The sequence below is a fragment of the Triturus cristatus genome, chromosome 2_1 (assembly GCF_964204655.1).
Source record: "Triturus cristatus chromosome 2_1, aTriCri1.1, whole genome shotgun sequence".
Classification (NCBI taxonomy): Eukaryota; Metazoa; Chordata; class Amphibia; order Caudata; family Salamandridae; genus Triturus; species Triturus cristatus.
In genome coordinates this window covers 292,164,451-292,186,537 of record NC_140581.1, presented here as the reverse complement: position 1 = coordinate 292,186,537, position 22,087 = coordinate 292,164,451, and the positions used below count along the sequence as shown (strand labels likewise).

The 22,087-nt window shown below is 43.9% G+C and overlaps 1 protein-coding gene across 1 annotated transcript in view; it reads left to right on the top strand.

The window, feature by feature from the left end:
• Window positions 1-22,087, top strand: part of LOC146864114 (complement component C9-like) — a 160,385-nt gene that overhangs the window by 101,037 nt on the left and 37,261 nt on the right. The window contains exons 7-9 of the mRNA XM_085631146.1: window positions 4,993-5,233; window positions 9,101-9,229; window positions 12,562-12,740. Of these exons, the coding sequence (XP_085487272.1) occupies window positions 4,993-5,233; window positions 9,101-9,229; window positions 12,562-12,740 (549 nt within the window). The remainder of the gene's footprint in view (window positions 1-4,992; window positions 5,234-9,100; window positions 9,230-12,561; window positions 12,741-22,087) is intronic.

The following is a 22,087-nucleotide window of genomic DNA, read 5'->3' as shown; positions in this document are numbered from 1 at the left end:
GCTTGCAGAACCAAGGGGCTTGGAGTTATGGAGTGAGGCTTATTCTGGAGAGATTCGATGGAAACCATTTGTGGAAGGAGACTGAGGTAGTGGTGAAATGTAATGGCAGGAAGAAAAATTAGTAGGAAGCTGCATAACAAAGATAGTAAACATTCCCAAAATACAATTTCTTTGCTGTAATTTTGGGGCAATAGGGAAAAGGGAAAATCAGAGATAGTGGAAGGCTGTGAGTAGAAAATCAGAGAGCAGTATTGGCTGTTAACTACTCAGTGCCATTTTATGGACCCTAATCCATAACTCAGGAATGTAATTATCAAAACTAGTTAGGAAAACCCATGGTGTAAATAGATTTCCATCTACACAGTTGAGGTGTGTATGGCACCATTAGAGCAGGCCCCTCGCACAGTGTATTTCACTTCTTTTTTTTACAGGGGTGACACTTGAACATTGACCTTTAGAACCCCCTAGATACGGCCTCTACCTGGAGCTATAAATAGGCACCATGCAAGGCATCACATACCTCTCACTATACCTTTATTCTTCCCATTACAAATGTAATAATAAAAAGGAGTCTTTACATCCTTCTGCCCCTACCACACCCAGTCATATAAAATACATTGCCTCCCTTCTCCAACAACCCCTGGGCATTCCCTCTGCCTCCTAGTACAGAACAGTGCTGACAGTGGCTCTGAGCACACACAGAAATCTCATTGTCAGCTGAGGGTCTGCAGGAGAATGCAGTTGACAGGGGAGATGTTGGTTGGATATACCTTCCTCTGCCTTATATAATTTTGTAAAGACCCAAGAGCTTTAGGGTGAGGAAGAAAGACGTGTGGAAAGTCATGTACCATTTCACTGCCTGATGTGGATCTCCAGAGTCACAGGGGAGAAAGTAAGATTAGGAAATCAGTGACCTGCCTATGTGGAAAATTAGTTTTGTTTTCCACTGCTGTTACATAAGAGCAGTGAATAACCAGGTTTGAATGTAGGTATTCTGCATGATGGATAACTATAGAAACCATACATAACATACAAGGGTATAGATGTCATTCACAACACATACAAACTATAGTTGCCATACACAACATATAGAATAATAGATGCAGTGCATAACATATAGAATTATAAATGTGTTCTTAGTGACATTAAAAAGCAAGAGTGAAGCTTGATTTTTCTATGATGTCACTCAAAATACTGTGGGGATAAACAATCCTTTTATTCACAGTTACCCCACCTCATATTTTATGTTACGTATGCCCCTCCAGACATTACTACCTTTCTCAGACTAGCAGGGCAGTGGTAAAGTACTAATGGGGGAGTCCTAGACAATATGGTGTCCTGCCACACACCCCACCCATGCCCTCTGTATTAACCTTCCCTCCCTCAAATATAAAAACTGTCTAATGTCCTGCTACCCACTGATCCCTACATTACCATCCCCACTATCACCTAAGAAATAAGTAAGAAATTACCTGGTACACCCACCACCCTCATCATTACTCCCACTCCTCCCAAATATTCAGAAACTGCACATGGGGTACTGTCACAGATTCCCATCACCCTTTGTATCTAGCCTTTCCTTCTCTCTTGCTCAGGTCAGATACAAAATAAATCTGGTGTCCTGTGACCTACCCACAACACCATCTCCAATTCTTACACTCCCCATCCAAATATAAAAAAAAAACATCTGGCCTCCTGACAGCTTCTCTTTGAAGACCCGAGAAAGGCAGGAGAAGGTGTGTAGGACCACAAGCCAACCATGAAGTCTCTGGTAATCTAGCAAGGCAGTATCACACCAGTAAATCAAGTATTTCCTCTGATGACATCAAGCAACGGAAAACAACCTTTGTTTTCCTCTGCTGTGATCTAGTAGCAGTGAATCACCAGATTTCTGATATGGCATTAATGCTAATGACCCTCAATGAGATCCATACATTATATACAGACTTCTACATTGATAGCTGTCAATAACAGGGGTGTTTTCCATTGAGGGATGCAGTGCCATTTCCTAGATAATAAGAGTGAGGGCTTGAGTTGTCTGTAATGTAATTTGGAATCTTGAAGTACTAACCACCACTTTATTGACAAATACTCATTTGCAAGTTTATGTTGAGTATAGCCCTTTCAATACCTCTTACCCTGCTGATATCATCAGTCCATTGGTAGAATAGTTATCAGAAATCATGCACAAAATTGCTTTACCTCGCTGAAAACCCTTATGGTGCTATACATTAAAGGTCAAATGTATATTTTACCCTGCCAATGACCCACTTCACCATCAATTCATTTCTCTCCTGCTCTGCCAAAATATATGAAAACAGCCATTCTGGCAGCCTCCACGACCACTCTCAGCAGTACTGATCTTTACCCAAATCTAATTTAATTGATTAATATCTACCATACCCCAAACATTTTGCCCTCACCCCTCATGTTTTGCTGAATTTATGTTTTCTGGCCTTAGGACTATGCGCACTTTAACACTGATCCGGTGCTTGTGCTCACTCCCTAAAGCATGGTAAAATTGGCTTACTCTTAATTGGCATATTTAAGTTACTTATAAGTCCCCGGTAAAGTGGTTTACCATATACACAAGGCCTGTAAATTAAATGCTACTTGTGGGCTTGTATTATGTCGCCCACTTAAGTAGCCTCTTAAAATATGTCCCAGTTATGCCATCGCAGCCCGATTGCAGTTTTAAACTGGCAATTAGAGTTGGCAATCCTTAAAACTCCCCTTTTATTACATTTAAGGTACCTCTAAGGTAAGCCCTTTTATTACATTTAAGGTACCCCCAGATAGCCCAGGGATCAGGGAGCATTCTAGTCAAAAAGTTGGACATGTACTTTTTACATGCTAGGATAGTGGAAAACTTCTAAATTTGTTTTTCACTACTGTGACGCCTGCCTCTGCCATAGGAAAACATTGGGTTGCCTTATTACATTTAATAAGTGCTAACTCTTGTTTGGGAACAGGTGAACATTTCATGTTTGGTGTCTGAGCAATTGTAATTTAAAACCCACTTTAATAGTGAAGTCAGATTTTACCTTACAATTTTGAAAATGCCACATTTTCCTTGCCCTAGATATTTGGTGCCTGCAACCTATTCCTGGGTCACATGACTAGGTGCAGTTGGCACTTGGACTTTGTTTATTTCTCCCAGACAATCACAAAATAAAGGGATTAGGAGTGCCTGGATGAGCCATCACTGGCAGGATGAAAGGCAGAGCTGGGCAGACCTCTACTTCCAACTGAATAGGCTGTGCTCTGCCTTCACACAAAGGACTTGTCTCCCCTGCATTGTTCGTGCAGCCAGCTTGGAGCCAGGTTAGGGTAAGCAGGAAACTACAAGCACTTTAAATTAAATACTCTAGAAACATCTCTTACTTAAGAAAACCACCAGGATATTAAAATTGGACCCTCAGACCAGCTCTTCAGTTCACTTTTGTGACCTGTGGAATGACTCCCAGAGGACTGTCTTCAGCTCTGGCCTGATATGTACTTCAGAAGTTTGCTGCATCTGGAAGGACTGCTGTGCTGTTTGAAGCCTGCCTTGAACGCTCGGAGGACTGCACTGCTGTTTTAGTACTGTCCTACTGCTGAACCCAGGATTACCAGCGTGACTCCAGGGGCTAGTTGGCTGGCCTCCTGATCAGAGTCTCAGGTACAGAAAAGGCTTCAACCATCTTGAATACGCACCTGGACCAAGCCTGAGTGATTCCTTTACCCCTCATGTGGTGCCCCCCTGTCCTGGACCCTTGCTGGTGGTGCTAAAGGTGTCCAAAACTTGGGAAATATTTGGCAAGAAACTGCTCTAAGAACCGAGAGGTGACTGTGACTAACCTGCTTGTCTATTCCCCCCAAAAATGCATGCAGGTCAGCCTGACTTTGCAGCAGCTCCCGCTACATTCTTCTCTGCAGCAGCACTTGCTGTTCAGTGGTCCTTTGTCAAAGGAGTATCTGGCCTCCCAGTACTCTTGTCGGCTACAGCCTCCAGCCTCATCCCGCTGGAGATTTTGGACTTCCAAAGAAGAGACTAGTGGGCCTATTTATGAAAAATCAAGCAGCGCTGCAAGTCATCTTGCTGCGCTGCATGCTAGGGCAAGGGCAGGAATGCACCGTATTTTACATTACATGGTTCATTCATGTATTTTCCTTAAACACCCACACTCACGTCTCTGGAACACCTCCTTGGGGCAGAGTAACGTAATGCAGTGATTTGTGCTGTGTTGCGTTACTCTAGACTTATCAAGCCACACAATTGATAAATCTAACTTAAGAGTTGCGCTGCTCTTGCGCCTCGTTGAATGGTGCAAGGGCGACATAACTCTTCAATAAACATGCCCCTAAGTCCAAAATTTACTCCAATTTCCTTCAGCAGCTATCCGACAACAACTCCTCCTTCTTGGACACTGACTGCTTGCCCTGCTGAACATAACCTTCTAAAGCAAATTTTTGTCAAAATGTATTTTAAGTCAGAAGGTAAGCACTGACCCACGTTTTGTATCCTACTCATGCTCCATCGTGGTCAGATATATTTTTCTGGTCTAGATCTAGATATCACTGGTCTAGATATCACTTGGGATTCTTTTTATCCCAACCGAGTCCCTTCAGATGCTACCCTGACTTTTGTGGTAATCTACCCTTTTCCAGATGCAGGGCCTAGAGTTCTGAGAAAGTGAGCACTCGTACAAGGAGCCAGCCAGAGAAGTGGTAAACAGTCTAGGCTTCACAAGAGAGACAAAGACATGCTGGGCAGACTAAAACAAATAAGGCCAGCAAATCAAAAGCAAGCAAATGTGAGTTACAAGGCACAGAGTCAATGGTAAACAATGGGTGAAATGCATTGTCAGGGAAGCTTTCAACATGTCCCCAATATGCCTATGCACTCAGACAACTGCACTGCCTGGTAGGCTTCAACATAAAAAGAGTCAGCTTTCTGAGGCACCCAGAAGTACAAGATAATACCAACACATATTTCTCTCTTTCCTGCAGAACAAAGAGTTTTTGAGAGTGAAAGGAAATCTGCAGGTGGGAACCTTTCAGATAAGATCTCGGGATACTATGCTGGCCGATGCTTTTATTGATCACCTCAAAGCCCTGCCTCTCATCTATGATAAAGGGGAATATTTTGGATTTTTGGAAACCTACGGAACTCATTATGCTGTCTCTGGCAGTCTCGGAGGAAAATATGAGCTGGTATATGTTCTGGATAAAATTGTGCTGAAAGCTAAAGGTAAGATTCTTGTTACATATATTTCAAATTGTGGCATCTATTGCAGAATTTCACTTGACCATAATGTTTATTTTTCAGAAGGATCACATGTATAATGTCGGGCCTTGCACCCTCTGGTTCACTTCTGCCACAACCCGATTGCCCAGTCATGTGATGATCCGTCATACCCTGCTTAGTGGATGCTCTTAATATTTTAGCAAGTCCAGTTTAGGGTTACCCTGTGTCCAGCTTCTGAATGTACTGCCATATAGGTATGCAATCTTGTATATCCATACCCCTGTTGCCTCCCTCCTTAGGCTCTGTGCCAAACCTTCCATGTGCTCTCCTTTATCTACTTTGTCGCATCCTCTCCCCTTCTACTCTACCTCCGCAGCTTCGTTCTCTGCCCACCTCACAGAATTTTTGTAGCCTCCTTCTCAACCCTCTCCCCTCTTAATCTCCATCATGTAACCTTCTGTGCCATCCCCCGGTTGTCTTCCACACCAACTTCCTACAGACTCTTCAAACTTCTCGAGTATTCCCCTTGCCCTTCCCGTGCACTCCCTGATTAGTCTACTCCTTCCTGTCTCTCTTGTCCCTTACCCCCCTCATTTGCCTCATTCTTCCCTCACTTGCTTCCTCTTTTAAAAATGCCTTTTATTGCTTGCCCCACCTCCGCTATTTCCATAATTATGGGCCTGATTACGAGTTTGGTAAATGGGATACTCTGTCACAAATGTCCACTGTATTAGAATTCCATTATATGTTATGTTATGTGAAATTAACTTGCTAAGCGTTGAATACCCGTAGGTGTCTTGGCCCTGGCTACTGTAAGCATAAGATGGGAACCTGCCGAGAATTAATACCTATACAGAATCGAAAAGCCCTGTTTTAAGAGCTTTTCTGAAAGTTAGAAGTGGCGTGGATGATTTTATGTGAAGGGGAAGCTTGTGCCAGTTATTGGAGGCACCCAGCACAAAGCTGCGATCACAGATATGGCTTTGGAAAATCTGAGAGGCCTGTTGGGGATGTACCAGTTAAAGCTGTTCTTCAGAAAGGTGGGCCCTTGGTCATGTGGGCATTGTAAGCAATACAGAGAGCCATGAAAATAATTCTGTGCCTTATTGGCAACTAATGAGCTTTCCTCAGTTGTTTGGACACTGATTGGTGTTTTGGAATGTTGAGGAGAAGACAGCTGCAGTGTTTTGTAGTGTTTGCAGCTTGTTAATCACATGTTGATGAGCATTGATGTACAATGCATTGCAATAATCAAGACTGGAAATTGCCAGAGAGGTATATAATGATTTTTGTAGATGTGACGGAATGAAAGGAAAAAGCTGTTCTATCATTTTTAAATTATAGAAAACTTTGGAAGAGACTGCGTTGGCTTGATCAGATAGGGAAAGTTTATCATTTATCAAGACACCCAGATTGCGGACTTCACTGACTGATGTGGGGAGGGGGTCAAGCTCTTTGGGCCACCAGGCCTGGGTCCAGAATGAAGAATTGGCACACAAGAGCAGGACCTCATTTTTACCTGAATTTGCATCTAGAAACTCTGGTACCTCGGTTGGGCCCTTCCTTGCCAACGACGATTTGTGTGTCGTCCGCCTAAGAGGTAATGGCAAAGCCGTATGATTTAACTAGCTCAGCCAGAGGGGTAACGTAAATATTGAACAACATGGGGCTGAGTGCGGACCCCTGTGGGACCCCAAATGTAAGAGAGAACGGTAGAGAGACATAATTGTCCAGTTGGACTGATTATTCTCCTGATGATGGAAACGAGCTGAGTAGCTTCCAGGCAGTACCAATGAGACCGATATCAATCAATGAGACCGAAATCAATCAGGCAGGATAACAATTTGTTTTGATGAACGGTATCAAATGCCACTGATAAATCTAATAGAATCAAAGCTGCTTTATCTCCGGCATCTAAGGTACTTCTGAATTCTTCGGTGGCCTTGATTAAAACGGTTTCAGCTGAAACTGAATTGAGTAGCATCTAATCGTTTGTTGAGTTGAATGAAGTCAGTGATTTGTGAATTCATTACTTTTTCGATAATCTTGGCTGGCAAGGAAAGACAAGATATTGGCTGATAATTAATTGGATCAGCAGGATAAAGAGAAGTTTTTTTATGAGAGGACAAACTGAGGCTTTCTTCCACCCAGTTGGAAAGGAACCAGAATCAAATACGAGCTGGAAGTTATTTGTTAGAATCGGGTCATTGGTATCTGATATGAGGGCAGCGATCCTGAGTGGGTGGGGGTCGCTGAAGGGGTGCCAGATCCTGCAGCTTTGACCAGTCTGACCACTGTGTCAATGGTTGAAGGAGTGAAGGCCGCAAAGCTGGAATCAGCTGAGGTAGGTCCGGGGGTGTCTGGTACCCAGGTATAGAATCTGTCTGAGGGCAAGGATGTTGAACATTTTTTTTAACTTTGTTAAAGAAAAATCTGGCAACCTCGTTGCAGATGGACTGTCTGGAAATGGTGGTAATTGTGTCAAGATTCATTATAAGTTTTGTCATTATTAGGAAGAGTTCTTTAGATAAATTATTGGTTGATTCATTTTTCTGGGTAAAATATGTAGTCTTTGCTGTAAAGCAATCCATATCCATTGGAACTTGTAATAAGGCGGACGGGATATCCGTCACATTTGTGACATAGTATCCAATCAGCCAAACTCGTAATCAACCCCTATATTCCTTTGTTCACCTCCCTCCCCTTCCTTCTCTCAGTCCCCTTCCTCCCTCCCTCTTCCTTACATTAATTTAAACCCTCGCCGAAGCCCAACAGCCCCTTTACTTTCTCAAGCCAATAGGCCTGGTCTGAATTTAATTTTCACTTTTAAGCCAGACCTGTTGAGTTTGCCAATGCTTACAGGTGGATGGCTCTTCTTTAAAAAACCTGATAGCACAGTACATGCACACTGTCCTATTGGTGACACTCAAGTGTACGTTTTCCATTTCATTAAATACTGGCAAAGGCAATCGTTTGGTGTAAAAAACGTTCCAGTCTTCCAGAGAACACACAAGGACACAAACGAAGAGGGGGGTGATTGGGGAAGAGGCGAGAAAGGGGGCAAGGTCACTGCGGCATAATTTGTTTTTATTTCTAATGCAGGAATGACAGTGGTGACTGGTCATTTTCAATGTGCCACGAACTAAAAGAAGCAAATGATATACGTTAATAGTGTTCATGCCGTTGTTCCAATTGTGGGGTTGGGCCCTACCAAACCCTGTGCACTCTCTGTCGAATGAAATAGCCTCATGTTTATTATAAGAATACCTTCTCTTCTCGTTTTTACTTTACTAGTCCCGGGATAGGACTGTGTGACGCATTGTAAGGCATGGCACTGTAACCTTATGTCATAACGATAAATGTAGAACTTTGAGGAAAGATGACAACCATCTCTGATCACCCCCACGAGGAGCAACGCCCGATGATGAAGCATGACACTCGCAAAGGTGTGTGAGGGGTCTATATTCTAAAGGAGGAATTCCCCCTCACTCTAGAATATCCCAACTCTACTGAGACAGACAACTCTAACACCTATGTGCTAACCAGAATAGGTTGCCACTCTCTTTTTCTTTATGAACAGTTACCCCTCTGGGTATACTAGCCATCTCTGATCCACAGATCCATGAGGACTGCTATTTCCGGCTCACAATAGACCATTGCAACACTGCAAAGGATTGTAATGCTGAAACAAAACAAAAAACATAATATGCAATGATGCTGCTTCAATCCGTGGTGTTATCCTTCTTTTATTTGCTCACTCATATATTGTGTCAGGCAGCACTTCGTTTGTCAGACAGAATTCCATTTGTTTGAACCAATTTCTAGTTCTTCAAAACAAAATACTAATTTCCAAATGTTTCATATTGACAGAAGTAACTGCTCGAGATGTGTCCGATTGTCTTGGTTATAATGTGAATGTTGAAGCAGCAGCTGAAGGAATAACTGGAGGTGGTAAATTAGATGGCAAGAAATGCTCCAAATCAGGGGAGCGAGGAACAAGTAAGGAGCCTAATGTATTTATCGTATTATTATGGTATATTTAAGATGCTTTAATTTATTAAAGACTTACAAATACATGTGCTAACATTCGCAGTGTGAGTGAAGCATGGAATGCAATCTTCTGAAATAACTTACACAATATCTGCATTGACGGTACTCAATCATCATACCTGATGGGCGTGTTTATCTTACATTGATTTAAGGTGGAAATAGAATATATTGATTAGTAGAGGACCCTGGAATGCAGTTAAAATAAATCAACACAACTAATATTTTCCAGAACCTATCAAAGTACTTTCAGAAATGCAATACAAATTTCGAAATAATATTTGACACTGGTGCAAATTTGCGACACCATTTTGTTACTTTCACAATAATGCATATATAAATCAGGCTGCCAGGTGTTAGGAAACCATTGGAATTGTGGGCAGCTTTCCTTTCTGTGTTGATACTGGACACTGCTTGCTCCAGGATTCCAACAGGATGTGAAAGAGATAAGAGAAGGAATTGAAATAAGTGATAGCTCGCTACAGTGTGGTGGGAACCATGCTCCCCCGGAAGTAAATGAACCAAATGTTAGATAGATGTGATGAATTAAGATCGGATTACTGCACGCAAATGTCTCCACGTGATTTTTATGGCATACCGAGATGTCATTGTGCATGTGCTACCAGCAGTACCTCTTTGCACATGTGCTTACTGTACACATTGAAAAAATGTCATAAATTAATTTTGACCGATTTTTGCACTAAAGCAAACGTTTCCGAACAAACCTTTATTTATGTTTTGTGTGTGTGTGTTTCTGTGGTGTGTGTGTGCTGTGTATCTGTGGTGTGTGTGTCTGTGTCTGATCGTAATACATAAAAACATTTATAGCATAATTATCGCAATTGAATCCCAAATGCTTTGTTGTCAATGCACACTGCATCAAGTGGAAGCAGTAGATCTCTTTGCCTGCACCTTTAAGACAGAGTGGCTGCTTGGGAAATCAAAATGAATCCGATCAAATGACTAAATTTTGTACTCTGCCACAAACAAATAATTCGTCTGTGATTAAGTCATATTGGCTGTGAAAGTGTGCTCATCTTATTTCAGAATATGGGCCAAATTCCCATGTTTTTTACACAACGCAGCTCAGCAACCAAAGTTTCTGTACAGTGTTGAGTTAGAGGGAGAGACCATAGCAGTGACCTATTTGTAGTGGACACTACACTATTAACTAAGATATGCTGCTGTTTCTCTATCCCCCTGTGGTGCTGCACTTTAGGCTGCATTGCGCCATGCACACATCCTTGCATCACAGTGCAAGGTTGTGTGCGTGGTGATTAGCATAGGTTGTGTTCTGCCAGTGTACCCTTCAAGTACGAACTATTATTGCTAGGCATAGTATGAAGCTTATCCGAGTTGTATGTGTGTTGTACAGTACAGCAAACATGCAAAGTTGGAAAGGTTTGAAAAAAGGAAGAAAAAAAAATTCTGTGTTAGACGTGCCTCTTGAAGGAGAAAATTATTGGTGCAAAGCCCCAGTCGCGGCTCCTAGTGGGAGTGCTGCGGTGAGGCGGGCGGGGAAGGGGCAGGTTGGGGGGTAGTAAACTCCAGGATACGGCCGACCGGAGTTCCGTACATAAATAAATAAAACTAATTACATTGCGCGTGCTGCAACGCCATTTGCGTTGCAGCCCTCGCAATGTCATTCGCTTTATTTATTTATTTATGTACTTAACTCTGGTCGGCTGTATGCCGGAGTTTACTACCCCGCACCCTGCCCCGCCCCCGCCCCACCACCCCACAGCACTCCCACCAGGAGCCGCGACTGCAAAGCCCTGTCTATCTTTTTTAGTGGGTAGGGTTTGGTGTCAAAATCCATTGGTGGTTCCATGGAAACAACCATCCCCCACTGTTGGAACGCCCCTTGACCCAAAGCAAATCCCAGTTCTACAGTGGCGCAAAGTGTTAGTAAAGCTAGGCCTATGAAACCACCAATTAAAAGGATGAAATTATAGATTGGACATTGCCCTATTGTACAATAGAACAGGCATCACGATTACCTGAAAATTAAAGGAACCATGAAGGAGCTTCATCAAACACTGCCACATTAGCATGAAAAAAGAGCGGCGAGTGTAAATAGAAGGGGTGCACCCTGAATATTGACCCCAGAAGATCAATATCAAGGACAAAATGTTGCAAATGGTTTCAGCAGGCATGTAAGTCTAGTTGTTCTATACCTAACCCCACATATATGTACCTTTATATCTTCCGGGTGAATAGATATGGAAGAAATCAATCAATCAGGTGGCTTGTAAAGCGCAACTACTCACCCGTGAGGGTCTCAAGGTGAAGGAATAAGAAATCTATACTTGCCTTTATGCACTTACCTTTCGATATTTTGTCCCTCGATGTTCTGTCCTCGATAATCTGGTACCACACTATTCTGGGGGTTTATATCAAGTAATACAATTTAAATAGAGATAGTTAACTTTTTATAATGGGAGATTGGAGATATTGGAGAGAACGGGAAGGCATCACACTGACCATTGAAAATGAAACACAGTTGTGCCTCCCATTTCTTAAGATATAATGGCCACTCCCATTTGCAAAATAAATGAAGAAAAGTACACTGAAAGCAATAGTTAAAGTAAAGGTATTGGGATAACCATTTTGAACGATAATATTGTTTAAGACATTGGTGCTATATGTATGAATATAAGTGGGTGGTCTGATTTCTCTTGAAAACATAGCAGCACATTTTCCTTTATCCTTTCCCTGCCAGCATTTCCATGCTATGCTACACATTTATCAGGTTTATTTGTCATAAGGGTAGTGAATATAATCTTGAATGCTGATTAGCACATGTAGGGGATTGTGCCTCTATTGTGCAGTGCAAATTCTCTGCGAGAACTAGGGGGGCTTATTTAACATTTCATGAGAGCTAAAAATCATCCAATTTCTGAAGGAAACTACAGAATTGACCGGCTGAATTTCCTCAACTGTAAAATCCTTAGGGAATAGGATATTTACATGGTTCATTCTACACTGTATTCGGAGCTTCCTCCAAAGTAAGCCCTTAGTAATTTCTCTGTTCCCACAGCAACTTACCTCTCGGGGTCCTTTTGTTTAGGTGCAGCAGGCTTAATGTGACAACTAACATCAAGATAGGGACCTCTCTGCCATGGTCTCAATGCTCAATTCCTTGCACCAGTCTACTGGAACATACCTAATAATCACCCATATAAAGCGAACACCATTAGCACCCTCTAGGACATACATCTAACAGTTTGCAGGGAAATGTGCTAAAAAAATGACTAACCAATTGGTATACTTCTTTTTTTCAGTAGATCCAAGAACTTCAGGAGTTATTAAAAAAATCATACCATTGGTTAAGGGAGGAACCATTGGTTTTAATACCAAATTGAATGAAAAACTGGCTTCTGACCACAGCACAATTGATGTTGATGACTATGTAGCCTGGGCATCTTCCCTGGTAGATGCCCCTGTGTTGATAAACCTGAAGGTAAGGGGGATGGCAGTCCTGTTTACCAGGAGGTGAGCTTAACATTTGGGTAGGTTTTACTGGTCATGAGAGTGTTCACCATTTTGTTTTTAAATCTTGCAGGGATATTTGCATTACCAGTCGAAACTCTCTCCGGACGCATAGTTATCAGCGGTGCAGCAACTCATTATGACTGTTTTAGTGCTCAGCAAATGTTAGAGGAGTCCATATGCCATGCTTGCATTATTGTACAATGCATCTTTGCTCCACCACAGACTCTCTCAGAACAGGATACACATTGTACCAAAGGGATAGTGCGAGTGGAGACTCTTTAAAGATAAGTAAATTGTTTTAGGATACCTACTAATAAAATAAACATCAACATTTTGCAAATTCATCCTGAGTCACTGGATCTCAGAACAAGGCTTTAAAAGGCTTCTTCCAGTTCAGGAGAAAATTCTTTTATGGTGCTTCGAGGAACTTTGAAAGACATGCCACAACTGCCTATTCCAAGGAGTTTCAGCAGGTTAGAAAAAAAAACACGTTGTTTACTCTGCAGTCCCAATCTACCTGCGACTTATGTTGGGAAGACCCAGCTTCTCCTCATCTGATCTCTTAGATGAAAGCTCCTAGGCTTGAGAAAATATATGGTTGTTTCATTCCATGGAAACTAGACATAAAACATGCATAGGGCCTACATCCCAGTTTGACTACTTGAGGGTAAGGAAGCTGTGCTCCTAGAGGAACATCCACTAAGCAGATCTAAAATAATCTGGTCAGATACATTCACCTCAGTTCATGTCCAATGACCTCTTGGAGAAGCACAAAGAATGTGATTCACTGTCTACCTTTATGAAACACACAAACTGGACATTAGCCTTCCCATGGATCAGATATTCAGTGTGCAGGATAGGTCAAAATCACAACTCCAGTAGATGGGTGTTTTCCACATTCAAGACAATAAATGACATTACTCACTCCATTTTTGTTATCTTCCACCAGACATTCCGCAGAGATGTAGCATCAACCTTATAGTCCTCAGTTTTCCTTCATAAAATTCTGGGTTTTGCAGATCCATGTTGTAGGAAGCTGGTTCTAATATAGTGCACTAGAACGAAGTACACTGTGCAGAGAGCCCAGTGGCAAATGCCGAGGCAATAAATGAGGCACACACAAAGAATAAATCCGAGGCCTAGTTAGAAAAATAACACTTCTTGTATATATGTTTTTAGAACCAAGAACTTCATTCATAGGTAAGTACTGTTTTCTATAGTAATATTCGCAGCTAATTAAAATGTTCAAACCGGTGCACTTTAACGCACAATGCAATCCTATGGGATGAAAAGTCAAAAATGCATAAAGGTAGGTACAGTCAGTTTCAGGGTTGGGAGTTGTAGTCGGCCAACGTCCTAAGTACTACCAGCAGTTCTTTGGGAACCGCCTAGGTTCTACCAAGAGCAAGGTACTGGTGAGACTGGTAGCTGGCATGCTACGGTGAAGTGGGGCCACAAAAAACAGGCTGCACAGGGGGACTTGCGGACAAGTCTGAGGGCTCCTAAACAGGGGCTTAGGTCGAAAGTGGTCTTGGAGCAAGGGGGCACAGCAAGTTCATCAGGACCCGGGCCGAGTCAGCTTGGCTGTGTGCACAAAGATGCACCTTGCGGTCAGGGACAAACAGCTGGCAGGGGAGAAATCATAGCAGCTGGGCCACTCTCAAAGTGGGTCTCAGTGATGCTGACATCCCTCGGCTGCTTTGTTCTGGTGCAGTGAGAATCCGGACTGGACTCTCACTGTTGGTGTTTGGTCCCCATGGAGATCGGTGCTGCACAGCTCTGGTTGGTCCTGATGATTTCACTCTAGGTGGGAATTCCAGAGAATGAGTACCTTCTCCTTGTTGTCTGCGGCATCGTTCGGGCCGGGGAGCTGCAAGGCAGTCGACTGTACTCTGCTTGTCAGTGCCTGTGGACTGCAGGGAAATAGCTCCTCTACTACAAGGGAGACTGTTGGTGGTTTTCGAAGTGCTGGCAGGCTACCCAAGGCTTTGGTAGTTCTCCAGCCCACAGGATGAGTCACGCTGTTGCTATTGTCAAGAGAGGACTGAGGACGGCAGGGTTTCGCGGCAAAGTCCAACGTTCTGCTGTAGTTGTCACCAGGCAGTGACTCTTCTTCCTCCTTCTGTTGATCCGTCGAATCTAAGTTCTTGGCTTCAGGGATGCCACCTATATACTCAATGTAGGGGCATTTACGGGGAGTGGCAGGTAGTAGCCAATGAGCTACCTACCTTTAGGGTGTCTACACCCTCTATATAGTCACTTCCTGTGGAAAGTGGTTATACCCCAGACCCTAGAATGCTAAAACTGGGGAGAAAAGTCTATGCCTTCATGTTATTTCTCAGTAGCAAGCACTAACTCGAATGAGAAATCCAAGGAACATATTTAATTGAATGCCATTTTTCACTAACACAAGAAAACCTTTCTTACATTTGTGGACAGTGGAAGGTATGTTATGTTATTACAGACAGCCATCATCTGAGTAGAAATCAATGTGTGCATTCTCACTAAGCATGATTGCTGACAGAAGAGTTGACTATCAAAGTTGCTACAGGCAAATCTAACAATGACCTTCATAGAACAAACTGCTTTAATGCTCTATTCAGGGTCAGAATTAAATACACTTTGCTGGCTAATTGCTGCAGTTTTTCATGTATAATGGAAGGAGCTTAGGTTGTCAGTATTGGCAGAATTACATAGTAACTGAAATTCTAATGAATACTTCTAACCTCAGATTCCTCACTTTTAGAATATCCCTGGTGCCAGACTGGATAAGGAAATGTTTTAAGCGTAGGCCCTGCGTGCAAGAAAGTGGCATCATTCTGCTCTGTGTCAACTCCTCTCTGCCCAAACATTTTGGTTGGATCCACATACAAGCAGCACCCAAGCAAGCTGAAGTCAGTTCCTTTCTTTCTGTGCTACGCAGATCCGGAGTAAGTCTTTAAGGGAATATTTCCCATACTAAAACCACAAGGTTTAAGCCTTGTAGCAATTGTCGTAAATAGATGTCTGTGACAGATCATCATGGGCTTTGTGTTTGGTGTTTGGGGTCAGGCCATAACTCCAAGTCATGGGAGGAGTGTGTCCAGATACACACAAAGGCAATCCAGTCAAAGACACAGATATGTTCCCATTCTCGGGACCGGTCACAGTCCAAGTCTTCGGGTAAGCTCAAATCAAAAAAGAAGCACAAAAAGTCCAAGCAGAACTCGTTCCAGCCTCACCACTCTCCCTCTAAGAAGTCAAAAGAACGTCAAGTTGCCATATGGTCTCGTTGCCAGTACTCTACCAAGGAGCTGATTCCGCGGCTGAGTCTGATGCACCTCAAATTCCTGGGTCCTTTAGCAACAGAATAAGCATTTAAGGAAGCCATGCTCTGCATCTTCATCACCCTTTCGTGCTCTCTCTAGTGCATCTCTGGCCCCCATGGATCTGTGGAGGCCTCCAGTCGATTTACTGCCAGCACATCATCCCTCTGTGCCATCTGTGCCTCTTAAACCTGCTTCGGGTTCGTCTCCACCTTCGGAGCCAACTTTACACCTGGTACCAAGATCCATGCCAATTCCTACTGTGTCAACACCCACACAATGCTACAGATGCTTGAGAAGGACATCAATGCCATTGTCCTGTTTGACTTAGAATCAAATCCATCTCAACCTCGGTCAAAGCTGCATTCTAGCGTAGTTCCTACATGTTCAGCCCTCCATACTCTATAATATGGCCTAGGAGCCATGTCCTGGTGCTCCAACAACTGTTTGGATTATACTCTGACCAAAGCCAAACACCTTTTGGTGATGATGGTATGATTGTGATATTGGGGACAAATTCTCTCTACCGTGTTAATGACAGTTTTAGTTAGACCTACAAGAGGCCATTGGGCTAGATGCGTCCCCTGACACATGGCTGGTTTCTCCCTCTGGTCCTTCTACAGAAGGATTCATTTGCCATGGTCATTAGACAGGTAACTGAAGTCTAAGACCTTTGAATTAAATACCAATGTCCTCACTGACGTGTTACAACACGGACAATCCTCATCTGAACCTCTATTGCTATTCTACACCCTCCCTGCTGCAGACAGAAAGCTTTAAACATTGCAGGCATTTGGGAGGAGGATGTTTACTTCCAGTAGCTTCTCCCTCAGATCAGTCAACAGCAGCTGTTTGCTGATAAGGCACTCCCATGTATTATGGGACTCGGTTGCTGAGCTATTACCAGCAGTCCCAGATGAATTTTGCACCAATTTGGCACAGATCATTCAAGATGCCAGGACGTGGCCAAGTATGTTATCTGGTCAAGGCTTGACACGACTGACTGTTTAGGCAGAGCAGTTGGCACTAGGATGGTACTCCTGTGCCATGCATACATGAGATCCACAGGCTTTTTGGGTGATGTTTAGGCATTACTCATTGATATGTCGTTTGACAGGTCTCACCTCTGAGGCGAGTCTGACTCCACCTTTGAATGCTTTAAAGAGAGTAGAGCTACAATGCACTTCCTCAGTCCTTCCACACCTGTACAACGATATCAACAGCAATTTTGTCCTTTTTTAGGCAGCACTAGGAACTTCAACTTCAGATAGTTTCCATGCTCACCAGCCCAACAGCAGGCACCCCAGTCGTTATGGGGTCGGAGTAAGGATTCGAGCAGACAACACCCAGGCCAAAAGGGGCAGAGAACTTCCCAGTCCCTAGCACCTCAGGCAACCGCCTACAAGCCAATTTAGTTTGCACTTAACGGCACATGACCTCCTTGTAGCAGGCAGGATCAGTCATTTTCTCCACAGGTGGGAAGCCATAACATTCGACAGATAGTCCAACAAGGCTATACCCTACCATTCCTTTCCATTCTGCTGCCTCTTCCACCCACATTAGAGTAGCTTTCAGAGGACTATTTATTTCATTATCCTACAAGAAGTTGAGGATATTTTGGAGAAAGGGGCCTGTAACATGCTTACAGGACGGAATACAACACAAGTAGTGAAGTTGTCTACTGTTTGTTTATTAGGCACCAGGAATGATATCAGGACTATGGGTTAAAAGAATAAACAAGGGAAAATAAGAAGGTATTTAATTGGAACAGTCACAGAGTTACATCACTCCTATCTCGCTGCTGTTGCCCTGGGACTTTCTTTCAGTGTGTCTCCCCTTTCAAGGAAGTCCGCTTAATGTAAACGTCTGACCCTCAGGAATAAACAAAAGAAAACAAAACAGGTCTTGAGTATCACAATACTTGTGTTGCACTTTCCCCTCCACCAATCAACAGTGTGGTGTGCCTTTGTGAAAATAAGCCTTCTGGTGAGGCCAGTGCCTTTCCCAGTTCACCCAGTGAACCTAACAAGCATTTCTGTGGACCTCACCACGCCCCTTTCTGCCACCACCAAGTGTCACGACACTGTGCTATTGCCTTCATTCAGTAACATCATAAAATAACACTTGGCTGGTGCTATGGCCCGTTTCCTGACCCGTAGTGGTACAGGCCACAGCATCCTCCTGCCTTTTGTCACCATGTGTGCGCAGAGTTATCCTTTGTAGGCTGTCTCTCTCACCTTTGCTTCTCCTCTGGAACCTCTGCTCCATGTCCCCAGGGCCGTCACTTGTCGCTCTGCTTCTTGCGTCTCCCGCCCTCTCCGCCTTTCCATCATCTTCGTCCATATTCCTGGTCTCATCCATCTTCGCTTTTACGCCCTCTAGGGGCAGCGCCTTCTTCAGTCATGTTTGGGAGTGCAGAAGAGAAACTGGAGTCGCACTCTCCTCGTCCTGGAGGCAACCCGTGGCGGCCATCTAGAAATTCCCACGACTCCGCTCACAGTCCTTTTCACAGGGCCATAGAGATGCTTCCCGCCTCGGAGATTAGAACTGGGTGTTACTTCCATTATTTCTTAGTGCCATAAAAGGGTGGAGGCCTTCACTCTATTTTAGATCTCTCTCAACCTCTAAATTTCTTCCTGTGAAGAGGCAAATTTAAGATGCTCATGCTAGCCCATGTTTTTCTGCCCTGGATCCAAGAGACGGCATGGTAGTGTTGGACCTGCAGGATGCCTATTTCCATATTCTCATCCTGTAAGCCCATAGGTGCTGCCTGCAGTTCAAAACGGCCCACAAGCATTTTCGGTTTGCAATGCACACATTTGTTCTCACCAGTGCCCCTCAGGTTTTCACAGAGGTGATGGTGGTTGTCGCTGCACATCTTCAAAAGTCAGGCATAGCAGTCTTCTCCTATCCCGGCAACTGGCTGTTGCGGGGGGGCACTACAGTCAGTCATACAGCACCTCTAGATGACAGTGAACCTCCTTACATTTCTTCACAGAAACTACCTTTCATCTGTGCCATCCTGGATATGGTACACTTTTGGGCCTTCCCTTAAGATCAACGAGTCCAGTACATTGAGGCTATGATTCCTATATTAGGATTCTACCATGTATTATGTGAATATATATGCACCCATGTGTGTGCTGCTATTTTTATTTGAAGTGTTTAGTCATACGTGAAAAATGGTGCAAAATGATCAGAGCTCCTTCTCTTAATTTGTGAGAAGGGCAATGTTTCAAAAAATTGTAAAATACCCCTCACACACTGAAACCTGATTCAGTGTCATGCTTCATCATTGGGGTCTTCCCGCCCCTCTACGGGACGGGCGTGCTACGACTTACGTAGACGCAGGAGCGCTTTATTCAGTGATTGGTGAGTATGTGTAGTGCGAGGGATCGTGAAAAGAAAATGTGAGATGGTTAAAAATTCTCTGGCTAGTGTAATGAAAATACTTTATTGTCTTCCCTGGCTGAGAATAGTAAAAGTGGGTTCCGACGAGCCACGAGAAGGTACTTCCTTTGCTGTTCGCGCTCCTTCCAGCATTGTCTATTTGATGGCGTCCTACACCGCTCGTGTGAGCTCATGGAGCGATAATGATTACATAAAGTTCTTAAGATATACAAGTGGTATATTTTTCTACTCCCATAACAGGGAACAAAGGACATTGTTTGTGACTATCAGGCATATGTACATTTTTTCTATCACCCATTGAGGTGTAACAGGGATCGGTTTTTTGGTCCTGAGGAAGAAAGCCAAGGGGATGGCTTCTGAAACATGTCGACCTTGATAGGAGGTGACTCATTATAGTACGCCATCTACACCTCCCCACTTTTACTATTCTGACACTGAATCAGGTTTCAGTGTGTGAGGGGTATTTTACAATTTTTTGAAACATTGCCCTTCCCACGAATTGAGAGAAGGCGCTCTGATCCTTTTGCACCATTTTTCACATATGACTAAACACTTTAAATAAAAATAAAAATAGCAGCACACACATGGGTGCATATATATTCACATAATACATGGTAGAATCCCTATGTTGGATAACAGTATCAAGAGGAGGACGATTCTACCTTTTTCCTCTTCACTCCCTCCTTTGATTTTTTGATTATGATTCCAATATGTCTGTCTCGGTCCTCGGTCTCATGGAGCGTGGCAGTGAGGCTGCATCCTACTAGTCAGCCTTGCCAGATGGCACATGCTGAGTCTGCAGTGGGATCTGAAGGCTCAGTGTGCTCAGCATGAAGGGAACCTCTCAGATTCCATCCAGGTTTCGGAGTAGACTGCACAAGATCTGCAATGGTGGCTCCTCGATCACAGTTAGACTAGAGACAGACCACTTTCAATAACCTCACCGCCAAGCCTGACGGTGGTGACAGACACGTCATTGCTGGGTTGTGGAGGTCATCTGGGAGGGGGTAAATAAGAGGACTGTGGTCTCTGGAAGAGACCTGTCTTCACATCATCCTGCTGGAGTTAAGAGCCCTCCACTTGGCATTGAAAATCTTCCTGCCATTCATCAAGGGGAGGCTGGTTCAGGTGCTCAACGACAACACCACTGCCATGTGATAATGAAAGGTGAAGGGTGGGATGGGGCCCTGGGCTGTGTGGCAGAAGGCCCTGCACCTCTAGATCCGGCTGGGTCATCTGGGCATCTCCCTCATTGTACAGCAAGTGGTGGGAAATGTAAATGCCAGGGTGGACAAACTCAGCCTGAGACATCTAGCAGATCATAAAAAGCATCTATACCTGCAGGTGGTGCAGGGCACCTTCCATCAATGATCAAAACTTTGACTCAGTTTCATCGCTCCCACTGAGAACATGCAATGTCAACACTTTTGTGCGCTTTAGTTCCTAAAAATACTCATTCCACCTAGAGTGGAGCACGAAACTCCTGCTGCTGCCTCTGCTGCCCTGCGTTCTGGTGAAGATCAGGAGCAACCAGACACAAGCCCTCCTAGAGGCTCCAAATTGGGCAAGGAGAGTGTGGTACCCGCAGCTTATGTGGATGAGCCCATGTCATTTCGGGAGATCTTTCATCACTGCAGCAGGGCAGGGTCATGCCCCCGGCCTGTGCAATCTACACCTCCATGCATGAAGATTGAGCGGTTGCAGTTGACTGTATTCGATTTGCCCCCAAAGAAGTGGATGTCATACTGGTGGACAGACATCTTTCTATCAAATCTCTTTATGCCAGATGCTGGGACATGTTTGTGGCTTGGTGAGGCACCTGTAGCCCATTACAGGATAAACTATAAGACATGTTACTGTTTGTTCTCTCTTTGGTCCAGCAAGGAATTGCAGTGGCCACTGTTAAAGGTTATCTGTCAGCCCTTTTGGCCTTTTTGCCTTAATCGGACCAACTGTCCTTGTTGAAATCACCTGTTGTGATGCTTTTTATTATAGGTGAGGTTCGCATGCCTCCTCCTAAAAATCGTTTAATGGTGCCATAGCGTCCTTACTTTCCTTATATGTGCCCCTTACGAGCTGTTGCACAGCTGTTCCCTATGTCTCCTGACCCTGAAAATGGTCTTTCTTATCGCAATCACCTCAGCTTATTGTGTGAGTGAGCTTCAAGCTCTGGCAGTCTGGACAAACTGATGCTGAGAACTAGAGCAGCCAAATGTTGTGACTTCCTTTCACACCGGGCTGTCTATCACTCTTCTGACGTTCTTTGCCCTTCCTCACCCCTTGAAGGAGGAGGAAAAGCTCTATTGTTTGGACACTAAAAAGTGCTGAGCTTTTGCATCGATCATACCAAAGACGAACAGCTCTTAGTGGTGTTCTCCAGGGCAAAGAAAGGCAAAGCAGTGCAGAAGCAGACTTTGTCCAGGTGCATGATCCACTGCATTAAATCTGCTATGTGACGGCTAAGAAGCAGCTTCTGGAAGGGTTCAGGGTCCATTCCACAAGGACCAATGCGTTGCACATGGAGTGCCTGTTCTGGATATTTGTCAGGCAGCAACATGGGCAACAGTGCACAAGTTCACAGAGCACTTGTGCATTGACA